This window comes from Perna viridis, chromosome 14 (assembly GCF_037379345.1).
Source record: "Perna viridis isolate PV_CMFRI_1.1 ecotype Kerala chromosome 14, ASM3737934v1, whole genome shotgun sequence".
NCBI lineage: Eukaryota > Metazoa > Mollusca > Bivalvia > Mytilida > Mytilidae > Perna > Perna viridis.
In genome coordinates, this window is record NC_142458.1 from 4,419,351 (window position 1) to 4,444,444 (window position 25,094).

Genomic DNA, 25,094 nt, shown 5'->3' on the forward strand with positions numbered 1-25,094 from the left:
GAAGTGTACAGAGGCATTCCGAATGAAAATTTTTCTTGGAAAGTAAGTTTTGATGGATGGGACACCGGATTATTGAACAATTGTTATGTTTTCATTCATGATGAGATGATAATACCTGTACAAGTACTTAGAAAAGTGTATACAGATCATTTTAAAACTAAAATTATTAGTATCAATGAAATTTAAAGTCGTAAATATCTGCTTTTGACTGGGACTGTTTTCCCGCCCCCAAAACCTAAAATATTTTCTAACCAGTGTCGGTGATCTATCAATACTTTAAAGAGTAACATTTTTGTTTGAGGCTATAATGAAATAATGCATGATGACTTAATCTTGGGTTTGACAAAAGTTAATATAATTTGAGGTGCAACCTCTAAGGAAGCAAAGCCAGTTTGATGATAAATTAATTTTATTTTAAATTTAGTTCACTCTTCTTCGTTTCCGCAATAGAACATTTCGTACATTCCCTGGTTCATAATCTCTTGCAAAGAGTTATCGGTCCTTACACTATGTAGTCGGTACTCCTCTACGTGCACTTTGTTAGAGATGTTCTGAATTCTTTATGGAGACAACCGTGGAAAGAAAGATAACTCTGTATGAATGCACGCGACGCAGACAGAATCCAAACTCATAGTACCAAAATCATGTCTTCAGAATATATGGAAGCTTCGCTTCCTATAACTGTCATAAGTAAAAATAAGCCCATGAAACATTTACTTTTCACAGACATGTGCAACTTTTAAATTAATAAAATACTTGCAGTTATTCATTTAGTTGAAAAAGGAGACTGGACAAGAGGGCTCAGTTTAACAGCTTAACAACTACTATTACAGCGATATCTATCCCAAAATGCAGTTGTCAACGACTTGCATGAATGTGAATGTATGAATGTTTGTACTTAATAAAGATAGGGAACAAAAGGCATTAAGGAATTATTTGCCTTCCCAGAATGAGTGAGATCAAGTATGTATGCATTGTCATGAACCTTTCAGATACCTCTCCCCCACAATCATGTAGTTAAGATTGAAGTTGAATATTTAATTGGTTACAAGTAGTTCAGTCCCCAAACCAGTCCGTCCCAAAGTCGTTCCGGCCCAAAGTCGTTTCGGCCAAAGTCGTTCCGGCCCAAGTCGTTCCGTCCCAAAGTCGTTCAGGGCCAAATTTTTAACTGTTTGTATATTTGCCCTGATTTTTGATCTTTATATGTTTCATGTTGTTTTGGTGTAATACCACTAATTCGGAATCCAGTAGTACTTTAGAGAGACGAAGTAGTTCCTTTGATATGCTGTATATTAAAAATTAAAAAATGTGGTTTAGTTGGTTATAAAGTTACATGATGCCAAATTTGTTCAATCTAACCTAGAAAGTAATGGGAGCTGGAATTAGTGGTTTTACACCTTTTACGGGAATTCCAAAAAATATGAAAATGTTAATTTCGTGTTCAACTTGCTTTAAAACAACCACAAACCACCAAATATGTCAATTTCTAACATATTTTGCAATGCAATCGAATATTAAAAATAAAAAATTATTACCGCCAATCAATTTTTGATACATTCATCAATCATCAATTACTAATTCAATGATTTATAATTAGAAGCACATGATTAAATTATTTGGCTTACATCTGAATTACTTCCGTAGTCATAATTATCTACTCTCTTAACCCTTTCCTTTCTAGGCTTTTGCAAAAGTGGGTTCACTGTTACCATGGTGATACCAGGGGTCCCCAAAGGGCTTAAAAATTGCAATTTTTTTTCCAGATTTTCCCTAAAAAGTGTGTTCAAAATTTTTAAAAAAATCACCAGTAGATACTACAGCCAAAAACATGCCAAATCTCTGAAATTTAACTATCCCTGTTATTTTTAGGCCATTTGGCAAGGGTATGTACCCCTCAGAAATTCCTAGCGGCGAGGGGGCTTGCGCCCCTTTCGAACCACCAGGACAGAGGGTGGTACATCCCCCCTCTGGGACCCCCCTGACAGGTTCAGGCGCGCCGAAAAAACACTTATTTTTTTGAGTGACTGTCAATAAAGCAAAATAAGCCAAAAGGACCTGTGTACCTATAGTTTATAGTCTCTCAGAGGCCTTCAAAAGGGGGGGGGGGTTTTTTCAACTTAGAGGCGTCAAAAGGTGTCTATATAAAGGAAAGGGTTAATTACGGAACAATACAAAACAATGTCTTTTGATCTTAGCGGCAAAATTACGAAAACACAAGCTACTCTCAGAGGCCTTCAAAAGGGGGGGTGCTTTTTCAACTTAGAGGCGTCAAAAGGCGTCTATATAAAGGAAGAGGTTAATTACTGAACAATACAAAACACTGTCTTTTGATCTTAGCGGCAAAATTACGAAAAAAACAAGCTAATGTCGGCAAAAAATAAAAAAAAAAACATCTGCAACTTTCATCACTTTGTCGGTAAAATTTTAAAACATTATATTATTTTGTCAGTTAATTAGCATAATTGGGGTTTTTCATTTTGGGGATGGAACGACTTTTAAAATTAGGCCGGATCTACTTTGGGACGGAACTACTTTGGCCGGAACTACTTGGGGACGAAAGGACTGGAAAACATTTAATTTTGTTCAAAACTACATTTGATCAAAGAATATGTGGCCAATGTTTATAAAATTCCAACAGTTAAGACCACATCAAGTTAATGGTAGATTATATCATCCCTGCCCACCCCAGTTCAAAATGACACGCCCGGTATTTATTTATTTTTAAAATTTTCCTGAAAATTGAAAATTCTGGATTATTTTTGTATCTGCCCGTCACGTTTCCGTTTTTATGCTACAAATAGTACTTCCGATAAAAACAAATGTCAAATGGTGCTTCGTGAGTGAAATTAAAGAAATTAAACCGTGGTATGGCACTAACATCACGGAGGCCGTGCAGTTAAAGAATTCTTTAATGAATTTCTGTGCGGAAACGTGGATAAAAAAGGTCACTGTCACGGTGAAGACATGAATGACAATTCTAGAATTTTTTTCTCTCACGAATTTTGCACTTGGTAAAAAAAAATAATATTAAAATAGAATTCTCCTATTCGCCCCAATTTTTTTGTTGCTGATGGATGAGAATCTATAAATTAACTTACTGTGGCCTAATAGTAAGTGCAGGGCTCACAATCTCTGGTGTTTATTACCCCCCCTTTTTTTCAGGGTGGTACAATGTATATATTGATCATGGTGTCTGTTGTTAGTTCTTCCGTCGACTATTTTCGTTGCAAAAATCTTGGCTCCTGTTGGCTGTTTCCTGTAGGCGAGGGGGTATTAAGTTTTTCTCGCTGTACATCTGTTGGGAAAGATATACTTCCATGATTTTTCCATTTCTGTACATGTATATATATGTAGGAACGCTCTGATATTTGGTCTGAAGCATCATTACCAGTGGTTATAGTAGATATTTTATTCTGCATGTAAAAAATGCAAAGAGCTAAAAAAATTTGCATGTGTCTGCTTGCAGCCATTAATGTGTCGCCTGCGTTCATGCAGTGATGACATATAGGGATTACTATCCGTTGTCTGTCGTCTGTGTCACAAAACATTTCTGTCGCATTTTTCTCTGGAACCACATATCCTAGCTTTCTGAAATTTGGCATGGAGTATCAGTAATTAGGGCCCCCGCATCGTGAGATTCGGAAGTCGTATAGTTTTCACTTTGTCTGTCTGTCCGTCCGTCCATCTGTCTGTCATTAATTATTTTCGTCAAAGTTATCTTAGTTACTACTAATGGGAATGATTTTATATTTGGTCTGAAGCTTGATAATGATGAGTTGTACCGTGTAGCCAATTTTCAGTTCAGTCTTGCGACCACTTCCTGTTTGCCAAGACTTTGAAATTTTCCTTTACCATACAACAAAATAAAATTTTCGTCAAATTTTCTCAGTTACTACTAATGGAAATAATTTGATATTTGGTATGAAGCTTTATAATCAACTTTTGTAGAAACCAGATTATTGACTTAACCAGAAGCAATTGGTGTTTGGTTTTATTTATGAAAAAGAACGGATATGGAGTTAATGTCAAGGAGACAACCTCCCATCTCCAAAGTTTCCGCTCGAGAAAATATACATCTAGAGGTCGCCACATGATCTTCAACAAGTGGGAAATTTCCTCCATGTAGCAAGCTCTAAATTGCCCCAATAAAAACAAAGTGGATAAATCAGTGAACACAATACTGAGGGGGGCTGGAGGGGGTCTGATCCCGGAATCCCGACTTTATTTTTACTAAATCCCGAAATCCCGAACAACAAAGGAACTTAAAAACTGCTAAAATCCCGATTCCCGGTGGATTTATTTCCCGAAATCCCGGGCTTAATTCTCAGAAATCCCGAAATCCTGAGCTTAAAAACCTCTGATCCCAGCATCCCGAAAAAGGTCCGGCCCTTCCTCAATACTATATCAGTTTATCATTTATGGTAAGAAACTAAAATGTTTTAAAAAAAGACAACTACATGCCAGTGACTATATTTCCTGCCTTGGGACAGGCGCAAACAATATGCAGCGGGGTTAAACTAGTTTTGTTGGATCCAAACCCTCCCCCTCTATACGGTCAAAGGCTAAAATAAATACAAAGTTAGACACACAGTAAAAATCAACCTGAAATACATCCAATTCATTAGAAAAGTACCTCAACAATTATTAACAATAACATAGAAGACAAACAAATGAGGTATAAACAATGAATGCTCGCAGTTACTGAAAGCAAGCTCAGGACACAAATAAGGATGACAAATCTTCAAGCCTCCCAACACAAAAAATATCAGTTACAAAACTTCCAAAGGATTTAGAACTGCAACATCATAGACTATGTTGGTCTAGCAAGAAGTTGTGCAATGACTAAAATGCTAAAATATGAATGATTAAGTTATAATGTAATGATCTAATAAGAGTATCAATATTTTTTCCTACAAAGACAAGATTTAATGATCTGACAACAATGTCGAATTTATATCCTTTATGAATCAGTCTATTTAAATAATTCTTAAGATTTGATGGACATTGTTTGCATTTATGTGCCTTGTAAACTATATTTCCATACAAAACTGGATGTGAAATGCCTAGTTTAATAAGATTAGTTTTTTAGCAAAGTAATCATGTTGGAGTCTAAGAAACGCTGTGTTTTGCAGAAATTTCATGGATTCCGCAAAACAATGGCAATTTCTGCATTTTTAAAGGCCTGGTTCCGGATTTTAGTATGTTGGGGTTGCAAACTATGCATTATGTCCCCTTTCCAACCTGTCCCATGCAATAATTCCTGTTTACCAATGCTTTAAATTGCAAGAAAATCTTCATCTAAGGAAAATTCCTTGTAAATTTACGCAAAATTATATGAAATATTTAGCAAGTAATTAAACCAGGTGAGCGATACAGGCTCACGTGAGCCTCTGGTTATTTAGTCTAGCTGGTCTAGGGCGTTGGACTTTGTGCAGGCGGTGTTGCCGTAGGTGTCAGCAGTACGAGTTCGAGTCCCGCGGAGGGAACAACCAAACATTTGCTTCGCAAATTTGACAGTTCTAACATCGTTGGGAATTTTTCAGACCCTTCTATAAGTTTTCAATATCTTTTCTGCATCAATTTGATCCGATGGAGCAGTGTAGCGAATAGAGTCGTCACATTCTGAGACGTTGTATATAAATATGCGCATACATGTAACAGTGTGTTGAGAGATATGTTTTCTAAAGATCTGGACCCATGTTTACACAAACTAACAAGACACAAAAATTAAATGTGTTATCATTTGATATAAAACATCTCCAAATAACCAGGTAAATGTTGTCCTTGGCATACCAAAAAATTATCTATTTCCCGCGTCGAATACGGGTCATGATAAAGAACGTTTTTACTATATTTTATCAAGGCAGTCGAGCAATACCACTAAGATGTCGGGAAGAATCCTATACTGGGGATCAGGAAGTATCCCATGCTGGAAACCAATGCTGGTTATGGCGGAGAAAGGCATTGATTACGATTCTAGGCGTATCAGCTTCGATGAAGATGGACAAAGAAGCTCCGAAGTGATGGCTTTAAACCCACGTGGCCAGGTAAATAACATCTTTATCTATACGATGAGATCAATGTACTGAAAATACGCTACCGTAAAACGGTAAAAGCTCGTTTTTGGTAGTAGTAAATCGTTGTAATCGTAAACAAACCGTCTGAACAATTTGTCTTTCAGCTTTTACGAGTAGCTATATAGTACTTTGAATCTAAATAGATTATCACTCGGGCTTCCGATATGATGAACTATAAAATGAACACGTTTTAATCGCCTATTATCAGCACTTCGCCCCATGCAAAGAAAACGCGTATTACCAGTACACCATAAATTAAAAAAAATTTCAACAAAAAGATAGAAATCTTTTAGAGTATTTAGTTTATGAGTTTATAGGATATGTAACTACCCACAAACCCTGATATTAATTGCAAAATTTCGACAGAACAACTTGAACTCAAGTTTGCCTTGGGTTCGTTTAATCGTGTAAATAAATGACATTGATGCAGTTGAGATGTGTGACGCGATAGTTTACCGCTGGATAGGATACAGTTGAGATGTTTTTAGGGCTATTACATGTACATTTATACGCAAATAATATTTTTATTTTACTCATTATAAGTAAGAACATGTGAAAATGTCATATTTTAGTTAGAAGTGAAAATATTTGTTGCATTGAATTTCAAGCATATTATCTTAAAGAAGTATATACTTTCAAGTTCTTGTTTTGATTTTTAAAAATGCAAGTGTGCTGTACCCGCATTTTCGAAAACGGAATTTTTCAGGTTCCTAGCATTCTCTTACGCTTTTGTATACTTCCTGTCGGAAACACGCAGAAGTCGAGCAACTATTTTTGTTGTTCCTAGCTATAAATAAGCACAGTCTTTTTACCATATGTTTATGAACACCACAAAGAATATCGGGTTAACTGTCTGCGTTGATTTATTTGCCCCGCTGCAATACATGTAATCTAGAGGCAGAACAGTAAAAAGACTTGTACTAGAAAAACATGGCTTCCCCTGAAGAGAAAATGGAAACAGAAACCAGGAAACTGACTGAGAAAGGAAAGGAGTATCAAGAAAACTTAAAGGCACACATTAGTGAAGAACGTTCAAGCAGCAGGATTTTTTCTATCAGATTGTATTGGAAACATAGAATCTTTGCCGAAATCAATAAAAGCATTAGACAATACAGAACAAGATTTTCAAACTGCCTTCAAACGATATGAAAATTATGCAAATGAATATTTGGACTTTTTGTCTCGCTTAAGTCTTGAAAATTCCCGAGAAGAATTGGAAAACTACTGGTCAATTTTCAATGAACTTAAAAAGAAAACATATGTTACTATAGATAATATCCAGTTGGCTAAAGAATCATCAGACATTCAGTCACAGAAATCGTTTAGATCACGTCACTCTGGTAGTTCCCGTCATGCTCATTCATCTGTGAAAAGTCAATTAGCACAACAAAAACGAGTAAAAGCAGAGTCTGAGAAGGTAAAACTGCAATTTCTGGAAAAGGAAACTCAACTTAAGAAAGAGCAATTCGAGAAAGTACTTGAGATTCAGATTTTAGAGCAACAGAAAGCTACTGCTGCAGAAGAAGCTGAAGCAACTGTGGCAGAAAAAAACATAGTCAAGTAGACATTGACGAAGATCACATTCCTTCTTTCATGAGGAATTGCCAAAGGAAGAAGTTACACCATTTGAAAAAAACTTTGCATTACTTAAATGAACTCTCAAATAAAAACTCAGAAGTGAAACTTTCTGCGGATGCACCTCCGTATATTCCAATGAATACTGCAACGTCCACACCATTTGTTAAACATGAAGTGTCAAAGGGTGCGACCTTGCCAAACACTATGTTTGTTCCCGAATTTCACCAGCAAGCTTATCAAACAACTACTGGGTGTGATCATAATGATATTAATTGTGGAACTTCCTCTTACTTAATAAGAAAAATCTTGTATTGGAAAGTTTCCAGAAACAACAGTTTGATGATAAACCAGATCGTTACTTAGTATGGAAAACACAATTTCAAATCATGACTTAAGACTGTATCAGTAAAAATGCAGATGCATACCGTTTGGTTATGAGTGCACGTTCTGCCTATTCATCTAACCCTAAAGAATGTTTGAAATTAATTTGGGCCCGAATGGACGAAAGATTTGGGTCGCCAGAACTTATCAAATCTACACTGAAGTCAAGAATTTCAAATTTACCAGACCAGATAGATTACAAAAGGTTATACGAATTATTAGATTTGTTAAACGAAGTTCAAGTAGTCAAAAACTTGAAAAATTATAGCGCCATATTCTCATACCTGGACTCTTCTCTTGGCATACGACCAATCGTACAGAAACTGCCCAGATATATTCAAGATAAGTGGATCACTCGAGTGGTTAATTTCAAGAAGCAAAATTCAGTATTGTTTCCTCCGTTCGCTGAGTTTGTCAAGTTTATTGGAGAGATTAGTTTGATTCGAAATGATCCTGGACTGATATGTAATCAACCTAAAGAAACTGTAAAAGACTTGAAAAGTAATTATAATATGAAAAGAAATACAAGTATTTCAACACACAAAACTGAAATAACAGCTGGAAATACTAAGTTGCTTTGTTTGATCCACAAAGGCTCGAAGCATACAGTTAATCAATGTAAAGCCTTTAGAAACAAAAGTTTGCAAGATTGGAAAAAATTGATAAAGTCCAGTAATGCTTGTATAGTGAAGGAAAAATAGACAAAATATGGAAATTTTATATTTCCATTAAAAGAAAGAGAAAGAATGCTTAATTTGAATAAAAGGAAATATTATAGATTTTATAAGAAAGTGAAATTATAATGCTTAATTTATAAAGAAAATTCATACTAGAAGAATTGAATAAAATTAATGTAACCCTATAAAACGGATTTATTTTTTGTATTATAGTGAAGGAAAAATAGACAAAATATGGAAATTTTATATTTCCATTAAAAGAAAGAGAAAGAATGCTTAATTTGAATAAAAGGAAATATTATAGATTTTATAAGAAAGTGAAATTATAATGCTTAATTTATAAAGAAAATTCATACTAGAAGAATTGAATAAAATTAATGTAACCCTATAAAACGGATTTATGTTGAAGAATATAATTTTAAATATTAACTGAAGTTGGAAACTTGTAAATAGAATTAAAAGTTAATTATATACTTTCACAGATATTTTGTACATAGTATTACGTAAAGTTTTATATCAAAGAGCATGTTAATTAAGTCTCTTTTGTAGGTACTAGATGTCAAATACTTTTAGCTAATAAAGACTTTTATAAAGTAAATAGATAAATCCAAGTAAAAAAATTTCAATTGTATTTGGGAAGTATTTTAATTTAAAGGAACAAAGGGAATTATTTATCTTCTTTGTTTATAGGTAAAAGTTCGATAATCCGTTTACTAGGGACGCTAAGAATTAAGTCAAAATGATTGACAAAAGCTTAAATGATCAGCAGGTAATTGATGACCAATGAAATTAATTATGGGAAGTCGTTTTAATTACTATTTGGCATTTCATTGGAGAAAATAGAAGAAGTTCTTAAATCCAAAGGTCATGTGACTAAAATTTCGAATATCCAAAATTATGTTTTAGCGTCACTTGATCTTTGGAACCTGAAAATAAAACATCATTTTACAGAACTTCTGTCTATTTTAGGTAAGTTAAAGTAATATTTAATTTAACATATGATTTTGAATTAAATAAGTTAATACTAAATTTATAATTAATTTGAGTCAAGATTTATTAATATCTGTTGTACTTTAAGGACAAATTGTATATAATATTTTAAATACAAAATGGACTCTTGAATAGGTCTTATAATGTTAAAGTTATCTGTAAATAAGTTTTATGTTAAATGTGAGTTATTATAAGTTTTTAAGATATTAGTTTTAAAAGTTGTTAAAAGGTTAAATGTTTAAAAAGAGAACATTACTGAATTACGGAACTTATCATATTTACTCCGGAATAAGTTTTATAATTACTTAGTTCATGGGAGATAATTTTGAGTGTAAATTTATATTGCTAAATATTCTGAACAAGCACAATCTTCAAAACCCTAATTTTAATGAATACTTGAATAAGTTTAACTTACAGAAATTGCAGAAATGTTTGAAGCCTGGAGACTAAGGTATTCATTATATAATGTAGCTATATTGTTATTTAATATGTTAATATTTTGAATGCTTAGAATTTAGATTGATCCAGATAGTAAAAATACATATCATTACTTTTATGTTATTAGCAAGCCTTACATACAACATTTTAATTATTAGAAATATAAAGTCCCTTTTTCAATTTAGAGTTTTAAGTACATGTACCTCTTTTGATTAATGAGATAACTTTAATTTAGGAAAAAGGCAATTATTAAGAAACTACATTGATTTAGTATTGTGAATTATCTGGCATGTTAAAAGAAATATATTTAGTTATGCAATTAATGAAAATATGCGAGTTAAGCTCTTGAGTTAGGTCCACCCCTTTTTAATGAAATATAACTATTGAAAGTTACAGAGTTAATTCCCCTGATGAGTTATTCCCCTTTGAAATAAGTTGTATGTGAGACTGTAAAGGTTGATAATTGTTTATTGATTTACTGATGCATGATTTATTCATAATTGATTGTAATTGTTTATTGAATATATAATGTAGACTTGATCTTTGGAACCTGAAAATAAAACATCATTTTACAGAACTTCTGTCTATTTTAGTAACTTACAATACAGAAAAGAAAAACCCCCCTACAATCAGCACAACACTTGCCTGAGATGTTGTGAACAGCGGAACATTTTGCAAATAAATGTAAGGCCAAAATACTGTGTGAAATCTGTAAGAGTGATCGTCACTGTTCTGCACTTCATCATGATCTCGATTTTCACCAGAACAGTTCTCAAGATTGAGGGAAAAATTGCCTGTAGAGAGTACTCAAAAGCACGGCGAGGAGAAACCCTCTGAAGGTACAACTGTCAATGTTATCTTTACCGAAGTCTGTGGTAAATTTCGTGGTAAATCATGCGCAAGGATTGTCCCAGTACGTGTGTTTCGGGAAGGTCAATCTGAAAACTCAGTTTTGACGTATGCTATGCTAGACGATCAGAGCAATAAGACACTCGGAAAAGGTTCATTAATGGATATGTTAGGTGTACATTCTAATCCGGTAGAATACACTATGCAGTCATGTTCCGGGAAAATTGTTATGCATGGAAGGGTAGCAGACGGATTAGTCATTGAAAGTACTCATGATAATTGTAGGATGAACTTACCGCCTGTCCTCGAATGTGACAACATTCCTGATAATGAAACCGAGATTCCAACATCAGATGTTGCCAGACATTTTGCGCACATGAGTGATATTTCTCAGTACTTACCTAAAAGAGACTCTGAAATGAAAATACTGTTATTGATAGGTCGTGACCTACCTGATCCTCATCACGTAATTGATCAAAGAATTGGACCACCACAAGCCCCCTTTGCACAACGATCCCCTCTGGGATGGACAGTTATCGGTGATGTATGTTTGTCAGGTCACCACATTTCGCCTGCAAATGTATACAAAACCTTTGTTAGTGATAATGGCCGTCCTTCTATATTTGAACCTTGTGAGCAGATGATTAGTATTTCGGATGGTCTCATGAACACTAATAGAAAATCACAGGTAACTAGACTTAACATATTTGAAACAACAAACAAGGACAACAAACCTAGTCTTTCAGTTGATGATGGGAGTTTTCTCAAAATTATGGACAAAGAGTTTCATATCGGCACTGAAGGGAAATGGACTGCAAGACTACCATTCCGTTCACCAAAGGGACCGTTACCTGATAATTATCAGATGGCATTGAATCGTGCACGTTCCCTTGACTACACGTTAAGAAAGAACACTAAAAAGAAAGAACGTTTTATGACATTCATGCAAAAATTCGTCGAAATACTGCGTTAATTTATTTGCCCCGCTGCATGTAAAGCAGGAAAGCAAGTATTAATACTTATAGATTTAAATTCTTATTTGTTTGTATAAGAAATTATGTTTCATTCTGTGTTGAAATGTATACGAAATATTTACTGCTTACATTTAAAGCGTTACTTTCAGTGTCAACATCTTAATTCAATTTCCATTTTAAGCTAAAATGAATTTATATCAGTACATAAATCGGGTACTAAAACTAGAAAAAAAAATGTGAAAAAAACAATGCATCCTCTAACCGCTCTAGAGACACAGTCTGGTTCTACCATGAAAAGTCTGGATCTACCATCAAAAGTCTGGATCTACCATGAAAAGTCTGGATCTACCATGAAAATCCGGAACCAGGCCTTTAAAAATGCAGAAATTGCCATTGTTTTGCGGAATCCATAACCGCTCTAGAGACACACTTATAAAAGTCTGGAAAAGCAACGTCAAAATATAAAAGTCTGGATCTACCATGAAAAGCAACGTCAAAATATAAAAGTCTGGATCTACCATGAAAAGCAACGTCAAAATATAAAAGTCTGGATCTACCATGAAAAGCAACGTCAAAATATAAAAGTCTGGATCTACCATGAAAAGCAACGTCAAAATATAAAAGTCTGGATCTACCATGAAAAGCAACGTCAAAATATAAAAGTCTGGATCTACCATGAAAAGCAACGTCAAAAGAACAGTCTAACAAAAGTTTATATCGCTTAAGTCTGAAATGGACTTCTACGATTTGGCATACCTGTATAAAGCTTCAGTGAAAATATCAAGAGAAAAAGGTGCGGACCAACGAATGGGCAAACGAATGAACAAACACAAAGTTCACTATATCCTTCAAAACGGAGGTTACATTTGTAGTAAATCCTTATTATTCCCTTGGACAGTGTTAAGGAAGAAAACGAAACTATAGTCTATTCATTGATTTTGTGTTAATCACCTAAACATATTTCCACAATAAGAACAAGCTAATTTTATTCGTCATTATGTTTTTTTTTTCGTTAAAACAAGAAATTCCAGAAAGTATTCTTGTGTTTCTTTAAAAACACCGACTCTAACCATAATTATTGCACTGGTCCATGCTCGTAAAATGAAGTTGTTTTTTTAATTTTGTTTCCTTGATTATGTAACACAAAAACAGCAATCATAAATAGCAAATTTCGATATACTGTACACGTGTTTCATCAGCAGCATTAGAATCAAATATATATAGGAAGATAAAAATCCATAAACTGATTGTATACAAGAAGTACTTCTAAAGAGAACTATGGAAGTGCATAAGAGAAACTGGTGCATTCTAGTACAGTTTACCCCACTCAGCTACTCACACTGAACATTGTTTGTATCAACTATCGCAATGTTATGTTGAAAATTATACCACCAAATTTTTTAAACTAAAATTTTACTTGTGAAAATATAAAATGGAATGAGGCACTTGATAAACAATTATAATTTTAGCATAACAATAAATATTCCATTATTGTCTCTATTTGATTCTACATAAGAATGCTGTCTCATTCAGGAAACATATTTATATCTGCCATATTGGATAATATCTGGTGTTGTTTATGAAAAAAACACTTTTCTTTTACTTTAATCTGACTTTTACCCCAATGTATGTTTTACCCACAATGCATCAGGTTACAACGAGCATCTATATCGGATAACAAACTCAACTGTTTTATGGTAGCGGACTCTCAGTACATTCGAGACCATGGTAAATTAAGATTTTTCCAACATAGATAGTGGGGAAATAATTTAAATCAAGAATACTCTGAAGGAGAATCGATCCCGCCATTGAAATACATGTGTATATAGCAATGTTGGAAAAAAATTAATGGCGGGAAACCTCATACAGAAATTAAATCACCACCCGATAATTAAACAGTCACGTGCATTTAAACCACCTGCTTAGATTAGGTGTTCTCTATCATTTGAAATTCTAATCAATCACTTTTTAGCGTCGGTAACTACGTTGCTTTATGATATTTCATGTAATTTTGATTTATGTTTTAGGTTCCAACATTCAAAGATGGAGATGCTGTTATCTGTGAGTCTTATGCAATTTGTCTCTGGCTTGAGGTTGGTTTAAACACTTATGGCAATGACAATAAGAATGTGTTGGTTTCTTTCTGTGATAACCAGAATCAAGAAATTCCGAAAAGCAGAATTCGCTATTGTGATTTTCTAAAATAATCACATTGTGCTTTTCGAGGGGCGGCGGAAGCCTTGATACACCTATACTAATATTGCTTGAAATAATGAACAACATCGTGAAAATGATTGAAATAATTTAATAAGAATTTTACCCTATCAACTCTTGGGTTAAAACTTGTCTCTTATTGAACATGAAAATAAACCTTGTGTATTAATATAGTATTATTGGGGAAGGTTTTTCATATTTGCTTAGTCATTTGTGCGAGGGTAGCCGTATTGGACTGTTGGACTGAGACGTAGTCGAAATCCTATATCAAGGCCGTAGCCAGGGGTGCGGCGGGTGCGATCGCACCTCTTTAAAAAATAATAACAACTTTGATTTACATCTTAGCCTGTAATTAAAGAGATGAATCATACCAGATAAACAAGTAAAATTGCTTATCAGTGATTAATTTGCATCCCCATTCAGAAACCTGGCTACCAGGTATATGGCTAGCAGAGGACCAATAACTTAGCCAATATGGAAAACCTTACGCAATTATACTTTTACTGACTAACTAGTTTAATACTGGATTTTAACCAAGCTAACGTGACGTATTGGATGGTTAAATTCAGTATTGCCGCACTTCTGACAGTTTTGATCATATTTAGGCGTATATTCGAAAGTTATTCAAGAATTACTTGTATCGTGAATATCATATTACTATCAGTCACACTACATGTAAAATGTAAACACTTCTGCTATCATATAAACAATGGAAAGTTTTCATTGAACTCTATTTTGTAATAATTCACTTTTATTCGATTTCTTGAAACAAACAATAAAGTAGATAATACCTATTACACTGAGCATTCTTTTCTGTCACCTTACAAAATCATAGACATATTTTTGATGAACTAATTATGTCTAAAATGATGTAAAATAGTATGCTTAAATCATTTTAAAAGAATTTTGACATGAAATATTGTATGGTAAAATTACAAACATAAATTGTATACAGTTTCTTTTAAGGGGAAGTAATAGGCCGGAAAATGCTCAATAGAAATGTAATGGGAATTTTAGGGATGTTTTTTGATATTACAAGAGAAAAAATTCGATGACCCACAGTTTTCCTGAGTTTGAAAGAATGTCAGTTAAGTGTTAATTATATAAATTTAGAAGAATTTCTATCTATCAGTATTTTGATAGTTTGTTAAATAGTGAATTTATGACCTATGGTTTTTATATTAAAATTTTGAAGTTAATTCAATATCATATTCCAGAAAAATTAGCAAAATTTATATAAAGAATATTAGATATGATCAACCTTAAGAGAATGAATGACAGACTGGAATCTGTCACAAAGTGAAATAGTGAAAACATTTTTGTTTTTCAGTCGAAATATCCCAACCAAGGCCCACAACTCCTTCCGTCAGATCCTGTAGCAAGAGCCAAAGTTCTTCAAAAGGGGTTTGAGGTAATTGTTGTTTAGTTTTTTTTAGTTGTGACAGAAAATGATGTTTCCCCTATGTATGTTAATCAATTAGAAAAAAGGCAAAGGCATTATGGAGTGAAAGGCATATATGTGTAATACCACAAAGTGTGAAGTGTTATATTGTTGTTAAAAGTCCTTTTTATATAGACATGAGGAGTGAAATTTCAATGAAAGAGAACTGCTAGTGTTATCTTAAAGTAGGGAAAGTAATAACATATACTTGACAACACAAAAGCAAATTATTTATCGCACTAAGTATATTGTGATATGAAGTGTACAGATGCAACTCTGTTTTTTTATTTAATTTTAAGGCATCAGAAAACTTGATGAGAAAATCTATGGAGGAAGTACCATACTATATTTGGGATACAACTGAAGACACAAGGGATAAAGTGGGTATAACCTAAATATTGCTTTTAGTCTATTGTACATAATCGGACAAGAACCCAAAAAATAGTAAAGTTCCATAGATAAAATGAGAGACTTCCGTGTTGCCGGTTCGAAATTGATTCCATAAAACAGTAGATCAAATTAGATAAAACTTAACAAAACAGAACAAAAAACGGGTTAAAATATTGATTGATACATTATGTAAAAGATAGTACTGAAAAAAATATTACATTCTAGCATTTCAAATACAATATCTATAATCCTAATTTGTCAGAATGTATCATTTATTGACTGTAAATACGTCACTGTCCGTTCAATGAGGTACACAGGATTGTCTTTCCTTTTCTACATACATTTAAGGTAATTCTCTATTTGAGCAAAACAGTGAAATTTTTAGTTTACGCCAAATTTGATAGTAACAAATTTCTCGTCGGGTAAAATGGGTATGGATATATCTTGTCACAAAAATGAATTTGAAGTATTTGTTGTGACTCACTATAGCTTCTTTTTGTTTGTCATGTAATATATACACTTAACTTCCAAAGGACGACATTGTATGAAGTAAAACAACACTTAAAAGTTCGTATTTTAGAAAAAAAAAACCATCCTACCAACAGTCCTGTTCTAAGTAAAAACTATCGTAGGGAAAGAGAGGAGTACTGGATACGCAGACTAGGTACTGCAATACCTTACGGATGCAATGACAACATCCAAAGTATAGGAAACCTTTCAAGCCAATATAACAATAGCATGAATGTGATGAATTTATTTGACAAAAATCCAAGACGGGAAAGGAGTCATGTCCATCGCCACTATACGTCACCTAAGTTACATGATGTCTCCATAGATGGTCTCCTTCCTTTCATACAAAAATCTCTTGGACTTCATCACATTAGAACCACACTTTATTCTATACCTCTCACTCTACTACACTCCCTTTAAAAAAACAAGTCTTGACACTCCTATTTCTGACCCCACCTCATCATTATACAGACTTGTTGCCATCATTTTGGATATTGGTTTCCACAGACTCTTTAAACCAGTTTGTTTGAAAAGTCAAGATGAAGATCATTTCTTCCACTACCGTTTGTCAACAAAGGTATAGATGCAATTAATTTGACTAACATCCTCCATCACAAAAACGTTACCAACAAAATTCCCCCATATTTCAAAGACAAATCCATACCAATTATTTCTTATTCCTATACTTCACCCATTGCATCCAAAATTTTCAATTATAAAAGGCTATTGCAGAACCTTGAGATTGAGAACTTCAAGGTTAAACCACCTGACTGTTCTTGCAAAAGCTCTCCATTCAAATATGGTCCTTCTGGTCACGTCGTTACGGGAGATTTAACCATTATCGAAAACGAATCTCTACGTAATATCCTTTCTAAAGGTCCCAAGTACCGTGAACCACGCTCCATAAATTGGAATTATAACTTAAAAGTTCTTATGGATGCCGTCGAGGACTATGCAAGAAAATGGATAAAACGAGAACAAGAAGACATTGATTCTCTGTCAGAGTGGTTAAAGGCTGTGAGGTCTTTAAATTTGAAACGAATGAAAGTTTTAAGTAGGTCAATGAGTGCCAAGGCTACATCAGTTTTCAAAGACCCTGATGTAGCAAAAATATTGTCTACTATACATGACAAATATGTTGTCGTACCAGCAGACAAAGCCCAAAACAACATTGTTTTTGTCTGCAAAACGTTTTATAACCAATGTTTATTATCAGAGGTTGATGTAGAAAATAATAGCAGTGATAAGACCTATACTGCTACCACTCTCTACAAAGAAGAGATTGTGGAAAACCATAAATCTGTGCTATCCCCTTTTGGTCTCTCTACCAAGGACGATGATTGTGATTTACCGTCTGTGTACTGGATTCCTAAACTTCACAAGAATCCATACAAACAACGTTTTATAGCTGGATCTGCAAAATGTACCACCAAACCTCTTTCAAAACTTTTAACTTCTGTACTCACAACTGTCAAAGAGGGTCTGCAGTCCTACCACAACACTTGTTACTCCCGTAGTGGTATTAACTCAATGTGGATCCTGAAAAATTCGAAAGATCTTTTGGAGACAATCAGTTCAAGACTATTATCTGAATATAATAGCATTAAAACCTATGATTTTTCAACACTTTATACTTCTATTCCCCATACTCAGTTAAAATTCCGACTTAAAAACATTATACATCGTTGTTTTTCCAAAAAAGATGGTACACCTAGATACAAAGATATAGTTCTTGGTAGAGATTCCTCATACTTTGTAAGAAATAATTCCAAATCATCTTCCAAATATACAGAGGAAGACGTTTACAAAATGCTGGAATTTTTAATCGACAATATATTTGTCCAGTGTGGTGGACACGTTTTTCAACAAACCGTCGGGTTCAATGGGAACAAATTGTGCTCCTTTACTTGCTGACCTATTTCTTCACTCGTATGAGGCTGACTTTATAGCTGATTTGATCAGAAAGAAAGAATACCGTTTGGCAAGATCCTTCAATCTCAGTCTCCGCTATATAGATGACATATTATCTTTAAACAATCCTAATTTTGGGGATTTGATACATCGCATCTACCCAAAATAACTTGAAATAAAGGATACTACAGACACTGTGAAGTCAGCCTCATATCTTGACCTACACTTAGAAATCGATGGTAAAGGAAAACTATTGACCAAACTTTACGACAAACGTGATGACTTTTCATTCAGAATTGTCAACTTTCCTTTCATCTGTGGCAACATTCCTTCGGCTCCTGCGTATGGAGTGTTCATATCACAACTCATACGTTATGCCAGAGCTTGCCGAAACTACGCAGACTTTTTGTATCGCGCTAGAAGTCTAACAAATAGGCTTCTGGAACAGAGTTATGTTGTTACAAGATTGAAGTCATCACTACAGAAGTTTTATGGTCGTCATCATGAACTCTTGGATCGTTATGGTGTATCCATCAGCATCATGAAAACTGTTTTATTCAACGGGTCATAGTTTACCTTTCCTCGTTTGTCTATCCCGGACTTGACTTTTTATGAGCAACTCGGCGGGTGTTTCTGGAAAAGCAGAAGATGCTTACCCTACCGGTGCACCTGGTCCATGCTCCCAGTTTTTAGTGGAGTCCGAGTTGCTCATTTACTTTTGTTACTTTTATGTATGATTTTAGTTACTTTGTGCTCTTTGTTGTGTGTGTCTGTTTTCCATGTCTGGTCTTTGTCCCTGGATTACATTCTTTTGATTACCACTATAACCTTGGTTCCCTTGATTACTCTTTCAATAGGTACATAATTTGTTTATCTGAACATAGAACGAAAAATAATTTGACAGACCATTTCAGGAAAGATTAAAATCGAGTTTAGAGAAATGCAGGGAGGAGTTTGTCTACTGGAATGAATATCTTGGACAGGTAACATTACTTGTTGACTTTAAACGAATAGCAAAATTACATTACTTCCTGGCAGTATGATGTCAGCAAAAGGTACCTTCGAGTTTACGTCATAAACTTGTATGAGTGATATTTTCCCACGTCATAAACTTGTATGAGTGATATCATACCACGTCACAAACTTGCTTGAGTGATATTATACTACGTGATAAGCGTGTATAAGTGATATTATACCATGTCATAAACTTGTGTGAATGATATTATACTTCGTCATAAACTTGCATGAGTGATATTGTCCCACGTCTAAAACTTGTATGAGTGATATCATACTACGTCACAAACTTGCATGAGTGATATCATACTACGTCATAAACGTGTATAAGTGATATTATACCATGTCATAAACTTGCACCAGTGATATTATTCCACGTCATAAACTTGCATGAGTGATATTATTCCACGTCATAAACTTGTATAAGTAATATTATACCACGTCATTAACTTGCATGAGTAATTTTATACCTTCCCATGAGAACTAAATTATTTCTAAGAGTAGAAGTTGCTGTTGCATCCAAGCTAACATTTCATTGTTAAATGGACACAACACATTTGTCAAACCTCATACTACCTTAGAAAAAAGTTGTTCCTTTTGATAAGCAGTCCTTCGAAGCTATCTATTATACAATTTACACTTAGCATAGCAGGATGTACAGACTGAAAGCATTTGATAAAACAGAAAAAATAGTGATAAAAATAAGTCCGTTTTTTTCATCCATAAAACTTTAATTGCTTTTGGAAAATTCTTATCGGCCATATAATTTTCACTATCAGGGTTGAACATTTTATTGAAGTCTCAACACTTATAACACATATAAAATCACATTTAACTAAAACATAGTTATGCTTAAAAATTAGAAGTATAAAAAATATGTGATTATAACAATAAGGTACATACAGGTGCCATTCTTTTAAGAATTATGAGAGACTATTAAAACATTTATATATATATGTAAATATATGCAAAATTTATACAACATGCGGTCATTAAATAATAACTATTTGTATTGTAAACTGGTTCTACGTAACGTGCTATAGTAGGTATAGCAACTGCTTGGCACACGTTCTCAGATTCACGTTCTTAGATTCACTTTCTTATATTCAAATAAATAAGTGACTTTTCTTCATCAGGCAATGTATAATTTATTCATTATATTTAATTGCCTCAGTAAGTAATAAATTTCTGTATGTAACGGACACAACAGTTGGTTTTATATGATTTGAAAGTATGCAACCTATTTCCAACATTTTGTAACAATATTCTATTTTACCACTCACAATTTAATTTTTCAAATAAAAAATTTTCAAGTTGTACAATATTATTTTTATCAAGTATATAATATAAATTTACACACATATCTGAATTATATTCTTTGAGTTCGAATACACCTCGAAAGCTACTGTTTTTCTTATTATTAATATCATTCATATATGAACTTTTTATAACTGATTCTATCATTGTACATAACAATGCATCTGGCACATTGATTAAAGACAAGTGTCCAATGTTTTACACTAGGTGGTCTCCAACCCATATTATCAATAATAACATCATTTGGCATTTACTTGCCAACACTCATGCACAATCTGATAGCCCTATTTTGTACAGCGTTTATACATTAACAGTTTCGAGTGCCCCAGATTGCCAAGTCGAGAGTATTAAAATGTTTCGTGAAAGTACTGCACAATGTGCTTTTGTAATATAAGAGCATGACTTGCAGACCAAGGTACTGCTCAGGTCATCTCATTACAATCAAGATATTATGTTAAAAGGAGACCAATATATTGGTAACTAAATACTATATATACAATGATATCATTAAAAATAAACGATTTTGATGGTACTTTTACTAAGGATTCGGAATTATGAAAATGTATATTTTTTTTATTTATCTTAACATTTAAACAGTTTGTTTCACATCATTTACTTAAAACATCTAATAAAAAATATAAATCATTTTTTATAAATTTTCAGCCATTAGGATAATATCATCAGCATATAAGAATATAACAATTTTTTCATCATCAATATTGAAACCAATATCTAATACCTTTATAGAATCGATTGAATTATTGATTAAAATATTGAACATAATAGGTGACAGAACACATCCTTGTTTCAATTCTGGGTTAACAATAAACCCTCAATCATTTTACCTTTTAATTGGATACAAAATTATTAAAGTCTATAAAATCCATTAATTCGAGCAAAACGTGATATCACGTTTGAAATTATTTTAATATTTGTGTAATAGTCGAAATTAAAGAAGTCAGTGTTTCAAACTAGTTTTTGTTGCCCAAAGATAACAAATATATCAAAAAGTTAATTTCAGATACGGAACTCCTAGTATTTGGAAGAGTGGGGACTTTCAAGTTTCTATGTGTATTCTTTATTTAATTTGTTTAATTCATAGTACTTATTCTACTTTTTTGTCACATAGACACTAAAAGAAAACTAATAAATGAGCAACCGGACTCAATAAAAAAAACACTTTGAAATATGTACATAGTGCACGGGTTGGATATAAACAGTATGCTATTTCTGCATTGCTATATTTTAGTCTTTCTTTCAGTATAGACAACTTGCATTGATGGTTGTGGATATTTTAACTCTTTTTCAGTGTGGCCATCCATACCTTGCTGGTAATGAGTTCACATTAGCGGACTGTTTGTTCTTCCCGTTTGTTGCTTTCGCATGGAGAATGTCATTGGATCTCAACAAATTTCCCTACATCAAAAACTATTTTGAATTAATGCAAAAACGCCCTAGTGTGCAGGCTACATGGCCATACCATTGGAGAGAAGGGGAACAACAACCTGCGAATGTAGCATTTCTAAAGGATCTGTAGAACATAGACCTTCATAACTTAAATACAAAATTAAGAAAATGGCAGAAAAAAAAAACATTGAATTTCATCACTGTGTATGTAGTGTAAAAAGGAGTATTAGTGTACCTAATCATTCTAGAAAAAGCCAAATTTAAAAAAAACATAAAAAGAGTAAGTGGTATAAGAAAGCTTGTGTTTTCAATTATATTCCTTTAAATAAATGCATAACACAAAACCTTAATGCATTCATCTAAACGACTAAAAACTGAATTCACATCCTGTTTACAGCGAAGTTGAAGAATTCATTTACTCTCAGTAAAGTTATTCCAATGATTGCCGAAGTTTACCTAAAAATGAATAATGTTACACAGTGATTCCCGTGCGACTCAAAGATCACTGATTTATATCATATCAATTGAAAATGTTTATTCAAATACGCAAAAATGTGTGATTGGTTCGAATAGAAAATAATAGCATGTTTCTTGAATTACAATATTTAAGGAATTTTATTTACAAAACCAATGATTAAACATTCAATTTTATTTTCATATACAACAAAGTTCAGTGATGTTATCTATATGGTTAATAACTTCTTTTCTTTGTCACATTACAACATTTGCAAATGTTTAAGCAGGAACTGTCCACCCTGAGCACTTAAGCTCACCCATGTTTTTTTCGAATTCATGATGTTTGTTCTTCTGAGTGTATATTTTAATTTAATTCTTAAGTTTCCTTCATATTTTTTCTTTTTTGTGTGTTCCCGGAATATTCGTGTCTCCTTGCATATATCTTTGGCCAAATTCACACGTTTTAATCAGTTTATTATTTGAAATGTAGTGTTTCTGCATACATGCAACCAACAAACGTTAAATGTAAAAAGAACATAAAGTAACTAAAATAATACATACAAAGTAACAAAAGTAAATGAGCAACTCGGACTCCACTAAAACTGGGAGCATGGACCTCTGCTTTTCTAGAAACACTCGCCAAATTGCTCATACAAAATCAGGTCCGAGGTAGACGAAAGAGGAAAGGAAAATTATGAAACGTTGAACAAATCGGTTTGATACACCGTAACGATCCACGAGTAAAATACTATTTTCAATTAAACAGCAATAAAAGCTTACTTTTCATGAAACTTGTGTGTATCATAAACTATTTGTTATTACGAAGTTGATAAGAAATATTTATACGTCGACCTGTTAGTATTGATTTACATGTTCTCGTTAAATAAATCGATGTCGGCCTAATATGATATTATATAATCAAGCAGAGACATTTATAGAAATATAGTGAGAAAAATATCACTGCCTTTTTTAAGAGATAAAAAATATATTCTGTTAGTTAGAGAATCCAAATATTAAATTGTAGTCTACAACGTTCACTGTTCTGTGACTTACCTTGAGTATAAGTCTGACATAGTATAAGCAGACAATCCGATTAGTTTTCTTATAAAAACGAAGATATAACCATGAAAACGAGCCGTTAATTAAGTTCTTTACCTGAAAGCTTGCGTCAAACAGTACAATCCGATTATGTTTTGATAGAACAGGTGAAAAAGGTGAAAATTGATGCTCCTCTTAAAAGAGTAAAATTATGAATATCGTAGTGTCAAACGAGAAAAACCTAGAGCAGCTTATGACAACAGTCGGAGACAAAGTCACGCAAACCTATAGAAACTGTACACAGAAACACGAGAAGCACATGCCTGCTAACAATCGGGAGTAAACATATGTACTCTTGTACGGTCGACAGTTCAATATTCTAGGAAAATATCGTGTTTGGGAAAGTTACAGAACATCTGAGACTGTTGGAATCTGTTGACCGATGAAAATGTGACACACACTCCAAAATCCAGTTACGTTGACGGTGATAGAACTTTCGAAACTTCGACTTTAACTGGTAGATAACATACACCTGTCTATTTTGTCTTTTCAGCCGCTGCAAACTTTAAAGAGTTGGTCTGTATAATTGCCAGCTAAGCATGGATTCTTTAAACACTGGAGTAGCTTCCACTTCAATATCCCTGCAGTGTCCCTTGTAATAACTTATTTTGGTGTTTTTGGTGGAAAGGGAAACAATAAATTATCAGTTCTCATTTTTTACCCTGTGATTTCTATTTTAAGGAGGTAGACCTAGGGTAAGGGAAATAACTCTTGAAATCAGTGATATGTTTGTATCATATTCAATTTTACAAAAGCCTTTCAAGCTTCCATTTGAAATAGAATGAAATCAGTCCGAGTTACTTTGATGCTTACACGAGATTGATGTCAAATGCTGAATACAAACGTTTCAATCATTTGTAAGCGTTGTGCCCCTTACCTTAGATCTACCTCCTTAGCTCGCGTAAAAGAAATGCATTTGAAAGCTAGTACTCTGTCGAAAACAGAAGTTCCTCAATTAGTCGTGTTTAGTCATTCATTATTATAACTATGAAACAAGAATATAACTGTCAACATTCATCAGGGGGTGAACATATTTGTACGTAGACAGCATGAGTTATTGGTCCTCCACATGCATATGAGGGTGCAATAAGTTGATTATGTATAAGTATGGGTATAATATTTGATCGTCAGCTATTTTTTTTTCTTTTAAACGTTCATCATTTAAACGTACAGAATTCAGTTACCATAATCAAGTGTATGATATTCAAACCAGCAGAACCCAATGTCTGCTCTTCACATATTTTTCAGTTTCGAATTTTGTAGACTGGAAAAAATATGAATCAACTGTCCACCGAAAAGAAAGCTTGATGTAAAACAAAATAAAAGAATTTGATGTTAAGTATACTTGTTATTGAAAGAAGTTCCTCGTAAG

At 33.4% G+C, this 25,094-nt stretch overlaps 3 protein-coding genes across 6 annotated transcripts; all 3 read left to right on the plus strand.

Moving 5' to 3' along the window:
- Positions 1–23,475, plus strand: LOC148597806 (glutathione S-transferase A-like). 4 transcript variants are annotated; one of them, XM_088559998.1, is made up of 7 exons: positions 1–42; positions 5,864–6,047; positions 13,992–14,057; positions 15,509–15,589; positions 15,919–15,999; positions 19,345–19,413; positions 22,071–23,475. In XM_088559998.1, exons 1-7 carry the CDS (start codon positions 23–25, stop codon positions 22,296–22,298), a joined length of 729 nt encoding a protein of 242 aa, XP_088416124.1. In that variant the 5' UTR covers positions 1–22; the 3' UTR covers positions 22,299–23,475. The 4 variants fall into 4 exon arrangements, with proteins under 4 accessions (XP_088416124.1, XP_088416127.1, XP_088416125.1 ...); XM_088560001.1 differs by having other exon boundaries at positions 14–42; positions 5,868–6,047; XM_088559999.1 differs by having other exon boundaries at positions 36–123.
- On the plus strand, positions 6,072–10,718 carry LOC148597807 (uncharacterized). Its single transcript, XM_088562028.1, has 2 exons — positions 6,072–6,082; positions 7,089–10,718. The coding sequence occupies exons 1-2, from the start codon at positions 6,072–6,074 to the stop codon at positions 7,639–7,641; spliced, it is 564 nt and encodes a 187-aa protein (XP_088418154.1). The 3' UTR covers positions 7,642–10,718.
- Positions 10,016–12,321, plus strand: LOC148597808 (uncharacterized). Its single transcript, XM_088559996.1, has 2 exons — positions 10,016–10,154; positions 10,735–12,321. Exon 2 carries the CDS (start codon positions 11,106–11,108, stop codon positions 11,961–11,963), a length of 858 nt encoding a protein of 285 aa, XP_088416122.1. The 5' UTR covers positions 10,016–10,154; positions 10,735–11,105; the 3' UTR covers positions 11,964–12,321.
- Positions 23,476–25,094: the final 1,619 nt, after the last annotated feature.

Bases quoted from the DNA above. Each gene is read 5' to 3' on its own strand.
- LOC148597806 (XM_088559998.1), top strand. From the start codon at position 23: ATGAAAATTTTTCTTGGAAA. The intron at 16,000-19,344 runs GTGGGTATAACC...AGACCATTTCAG, and splicing joins CTGAAGACACAAGGGATAAA to GAAAGATTAAAATCGAGTTT. The intron at 19,414-22,070 runs GTAACATTACTT...ACTCTTTTTCAG, and splicing joins GGAATGAATATCTTGGACAG to TGTGGCCATCCATACCTTGC.
- LOC148597808 (XM_088559996.1), top strand. From the start codon at position 11,106: ATGCTAGACGATCAGAGCAATAAGACACTCGGAAAAGGTTCATTAATG.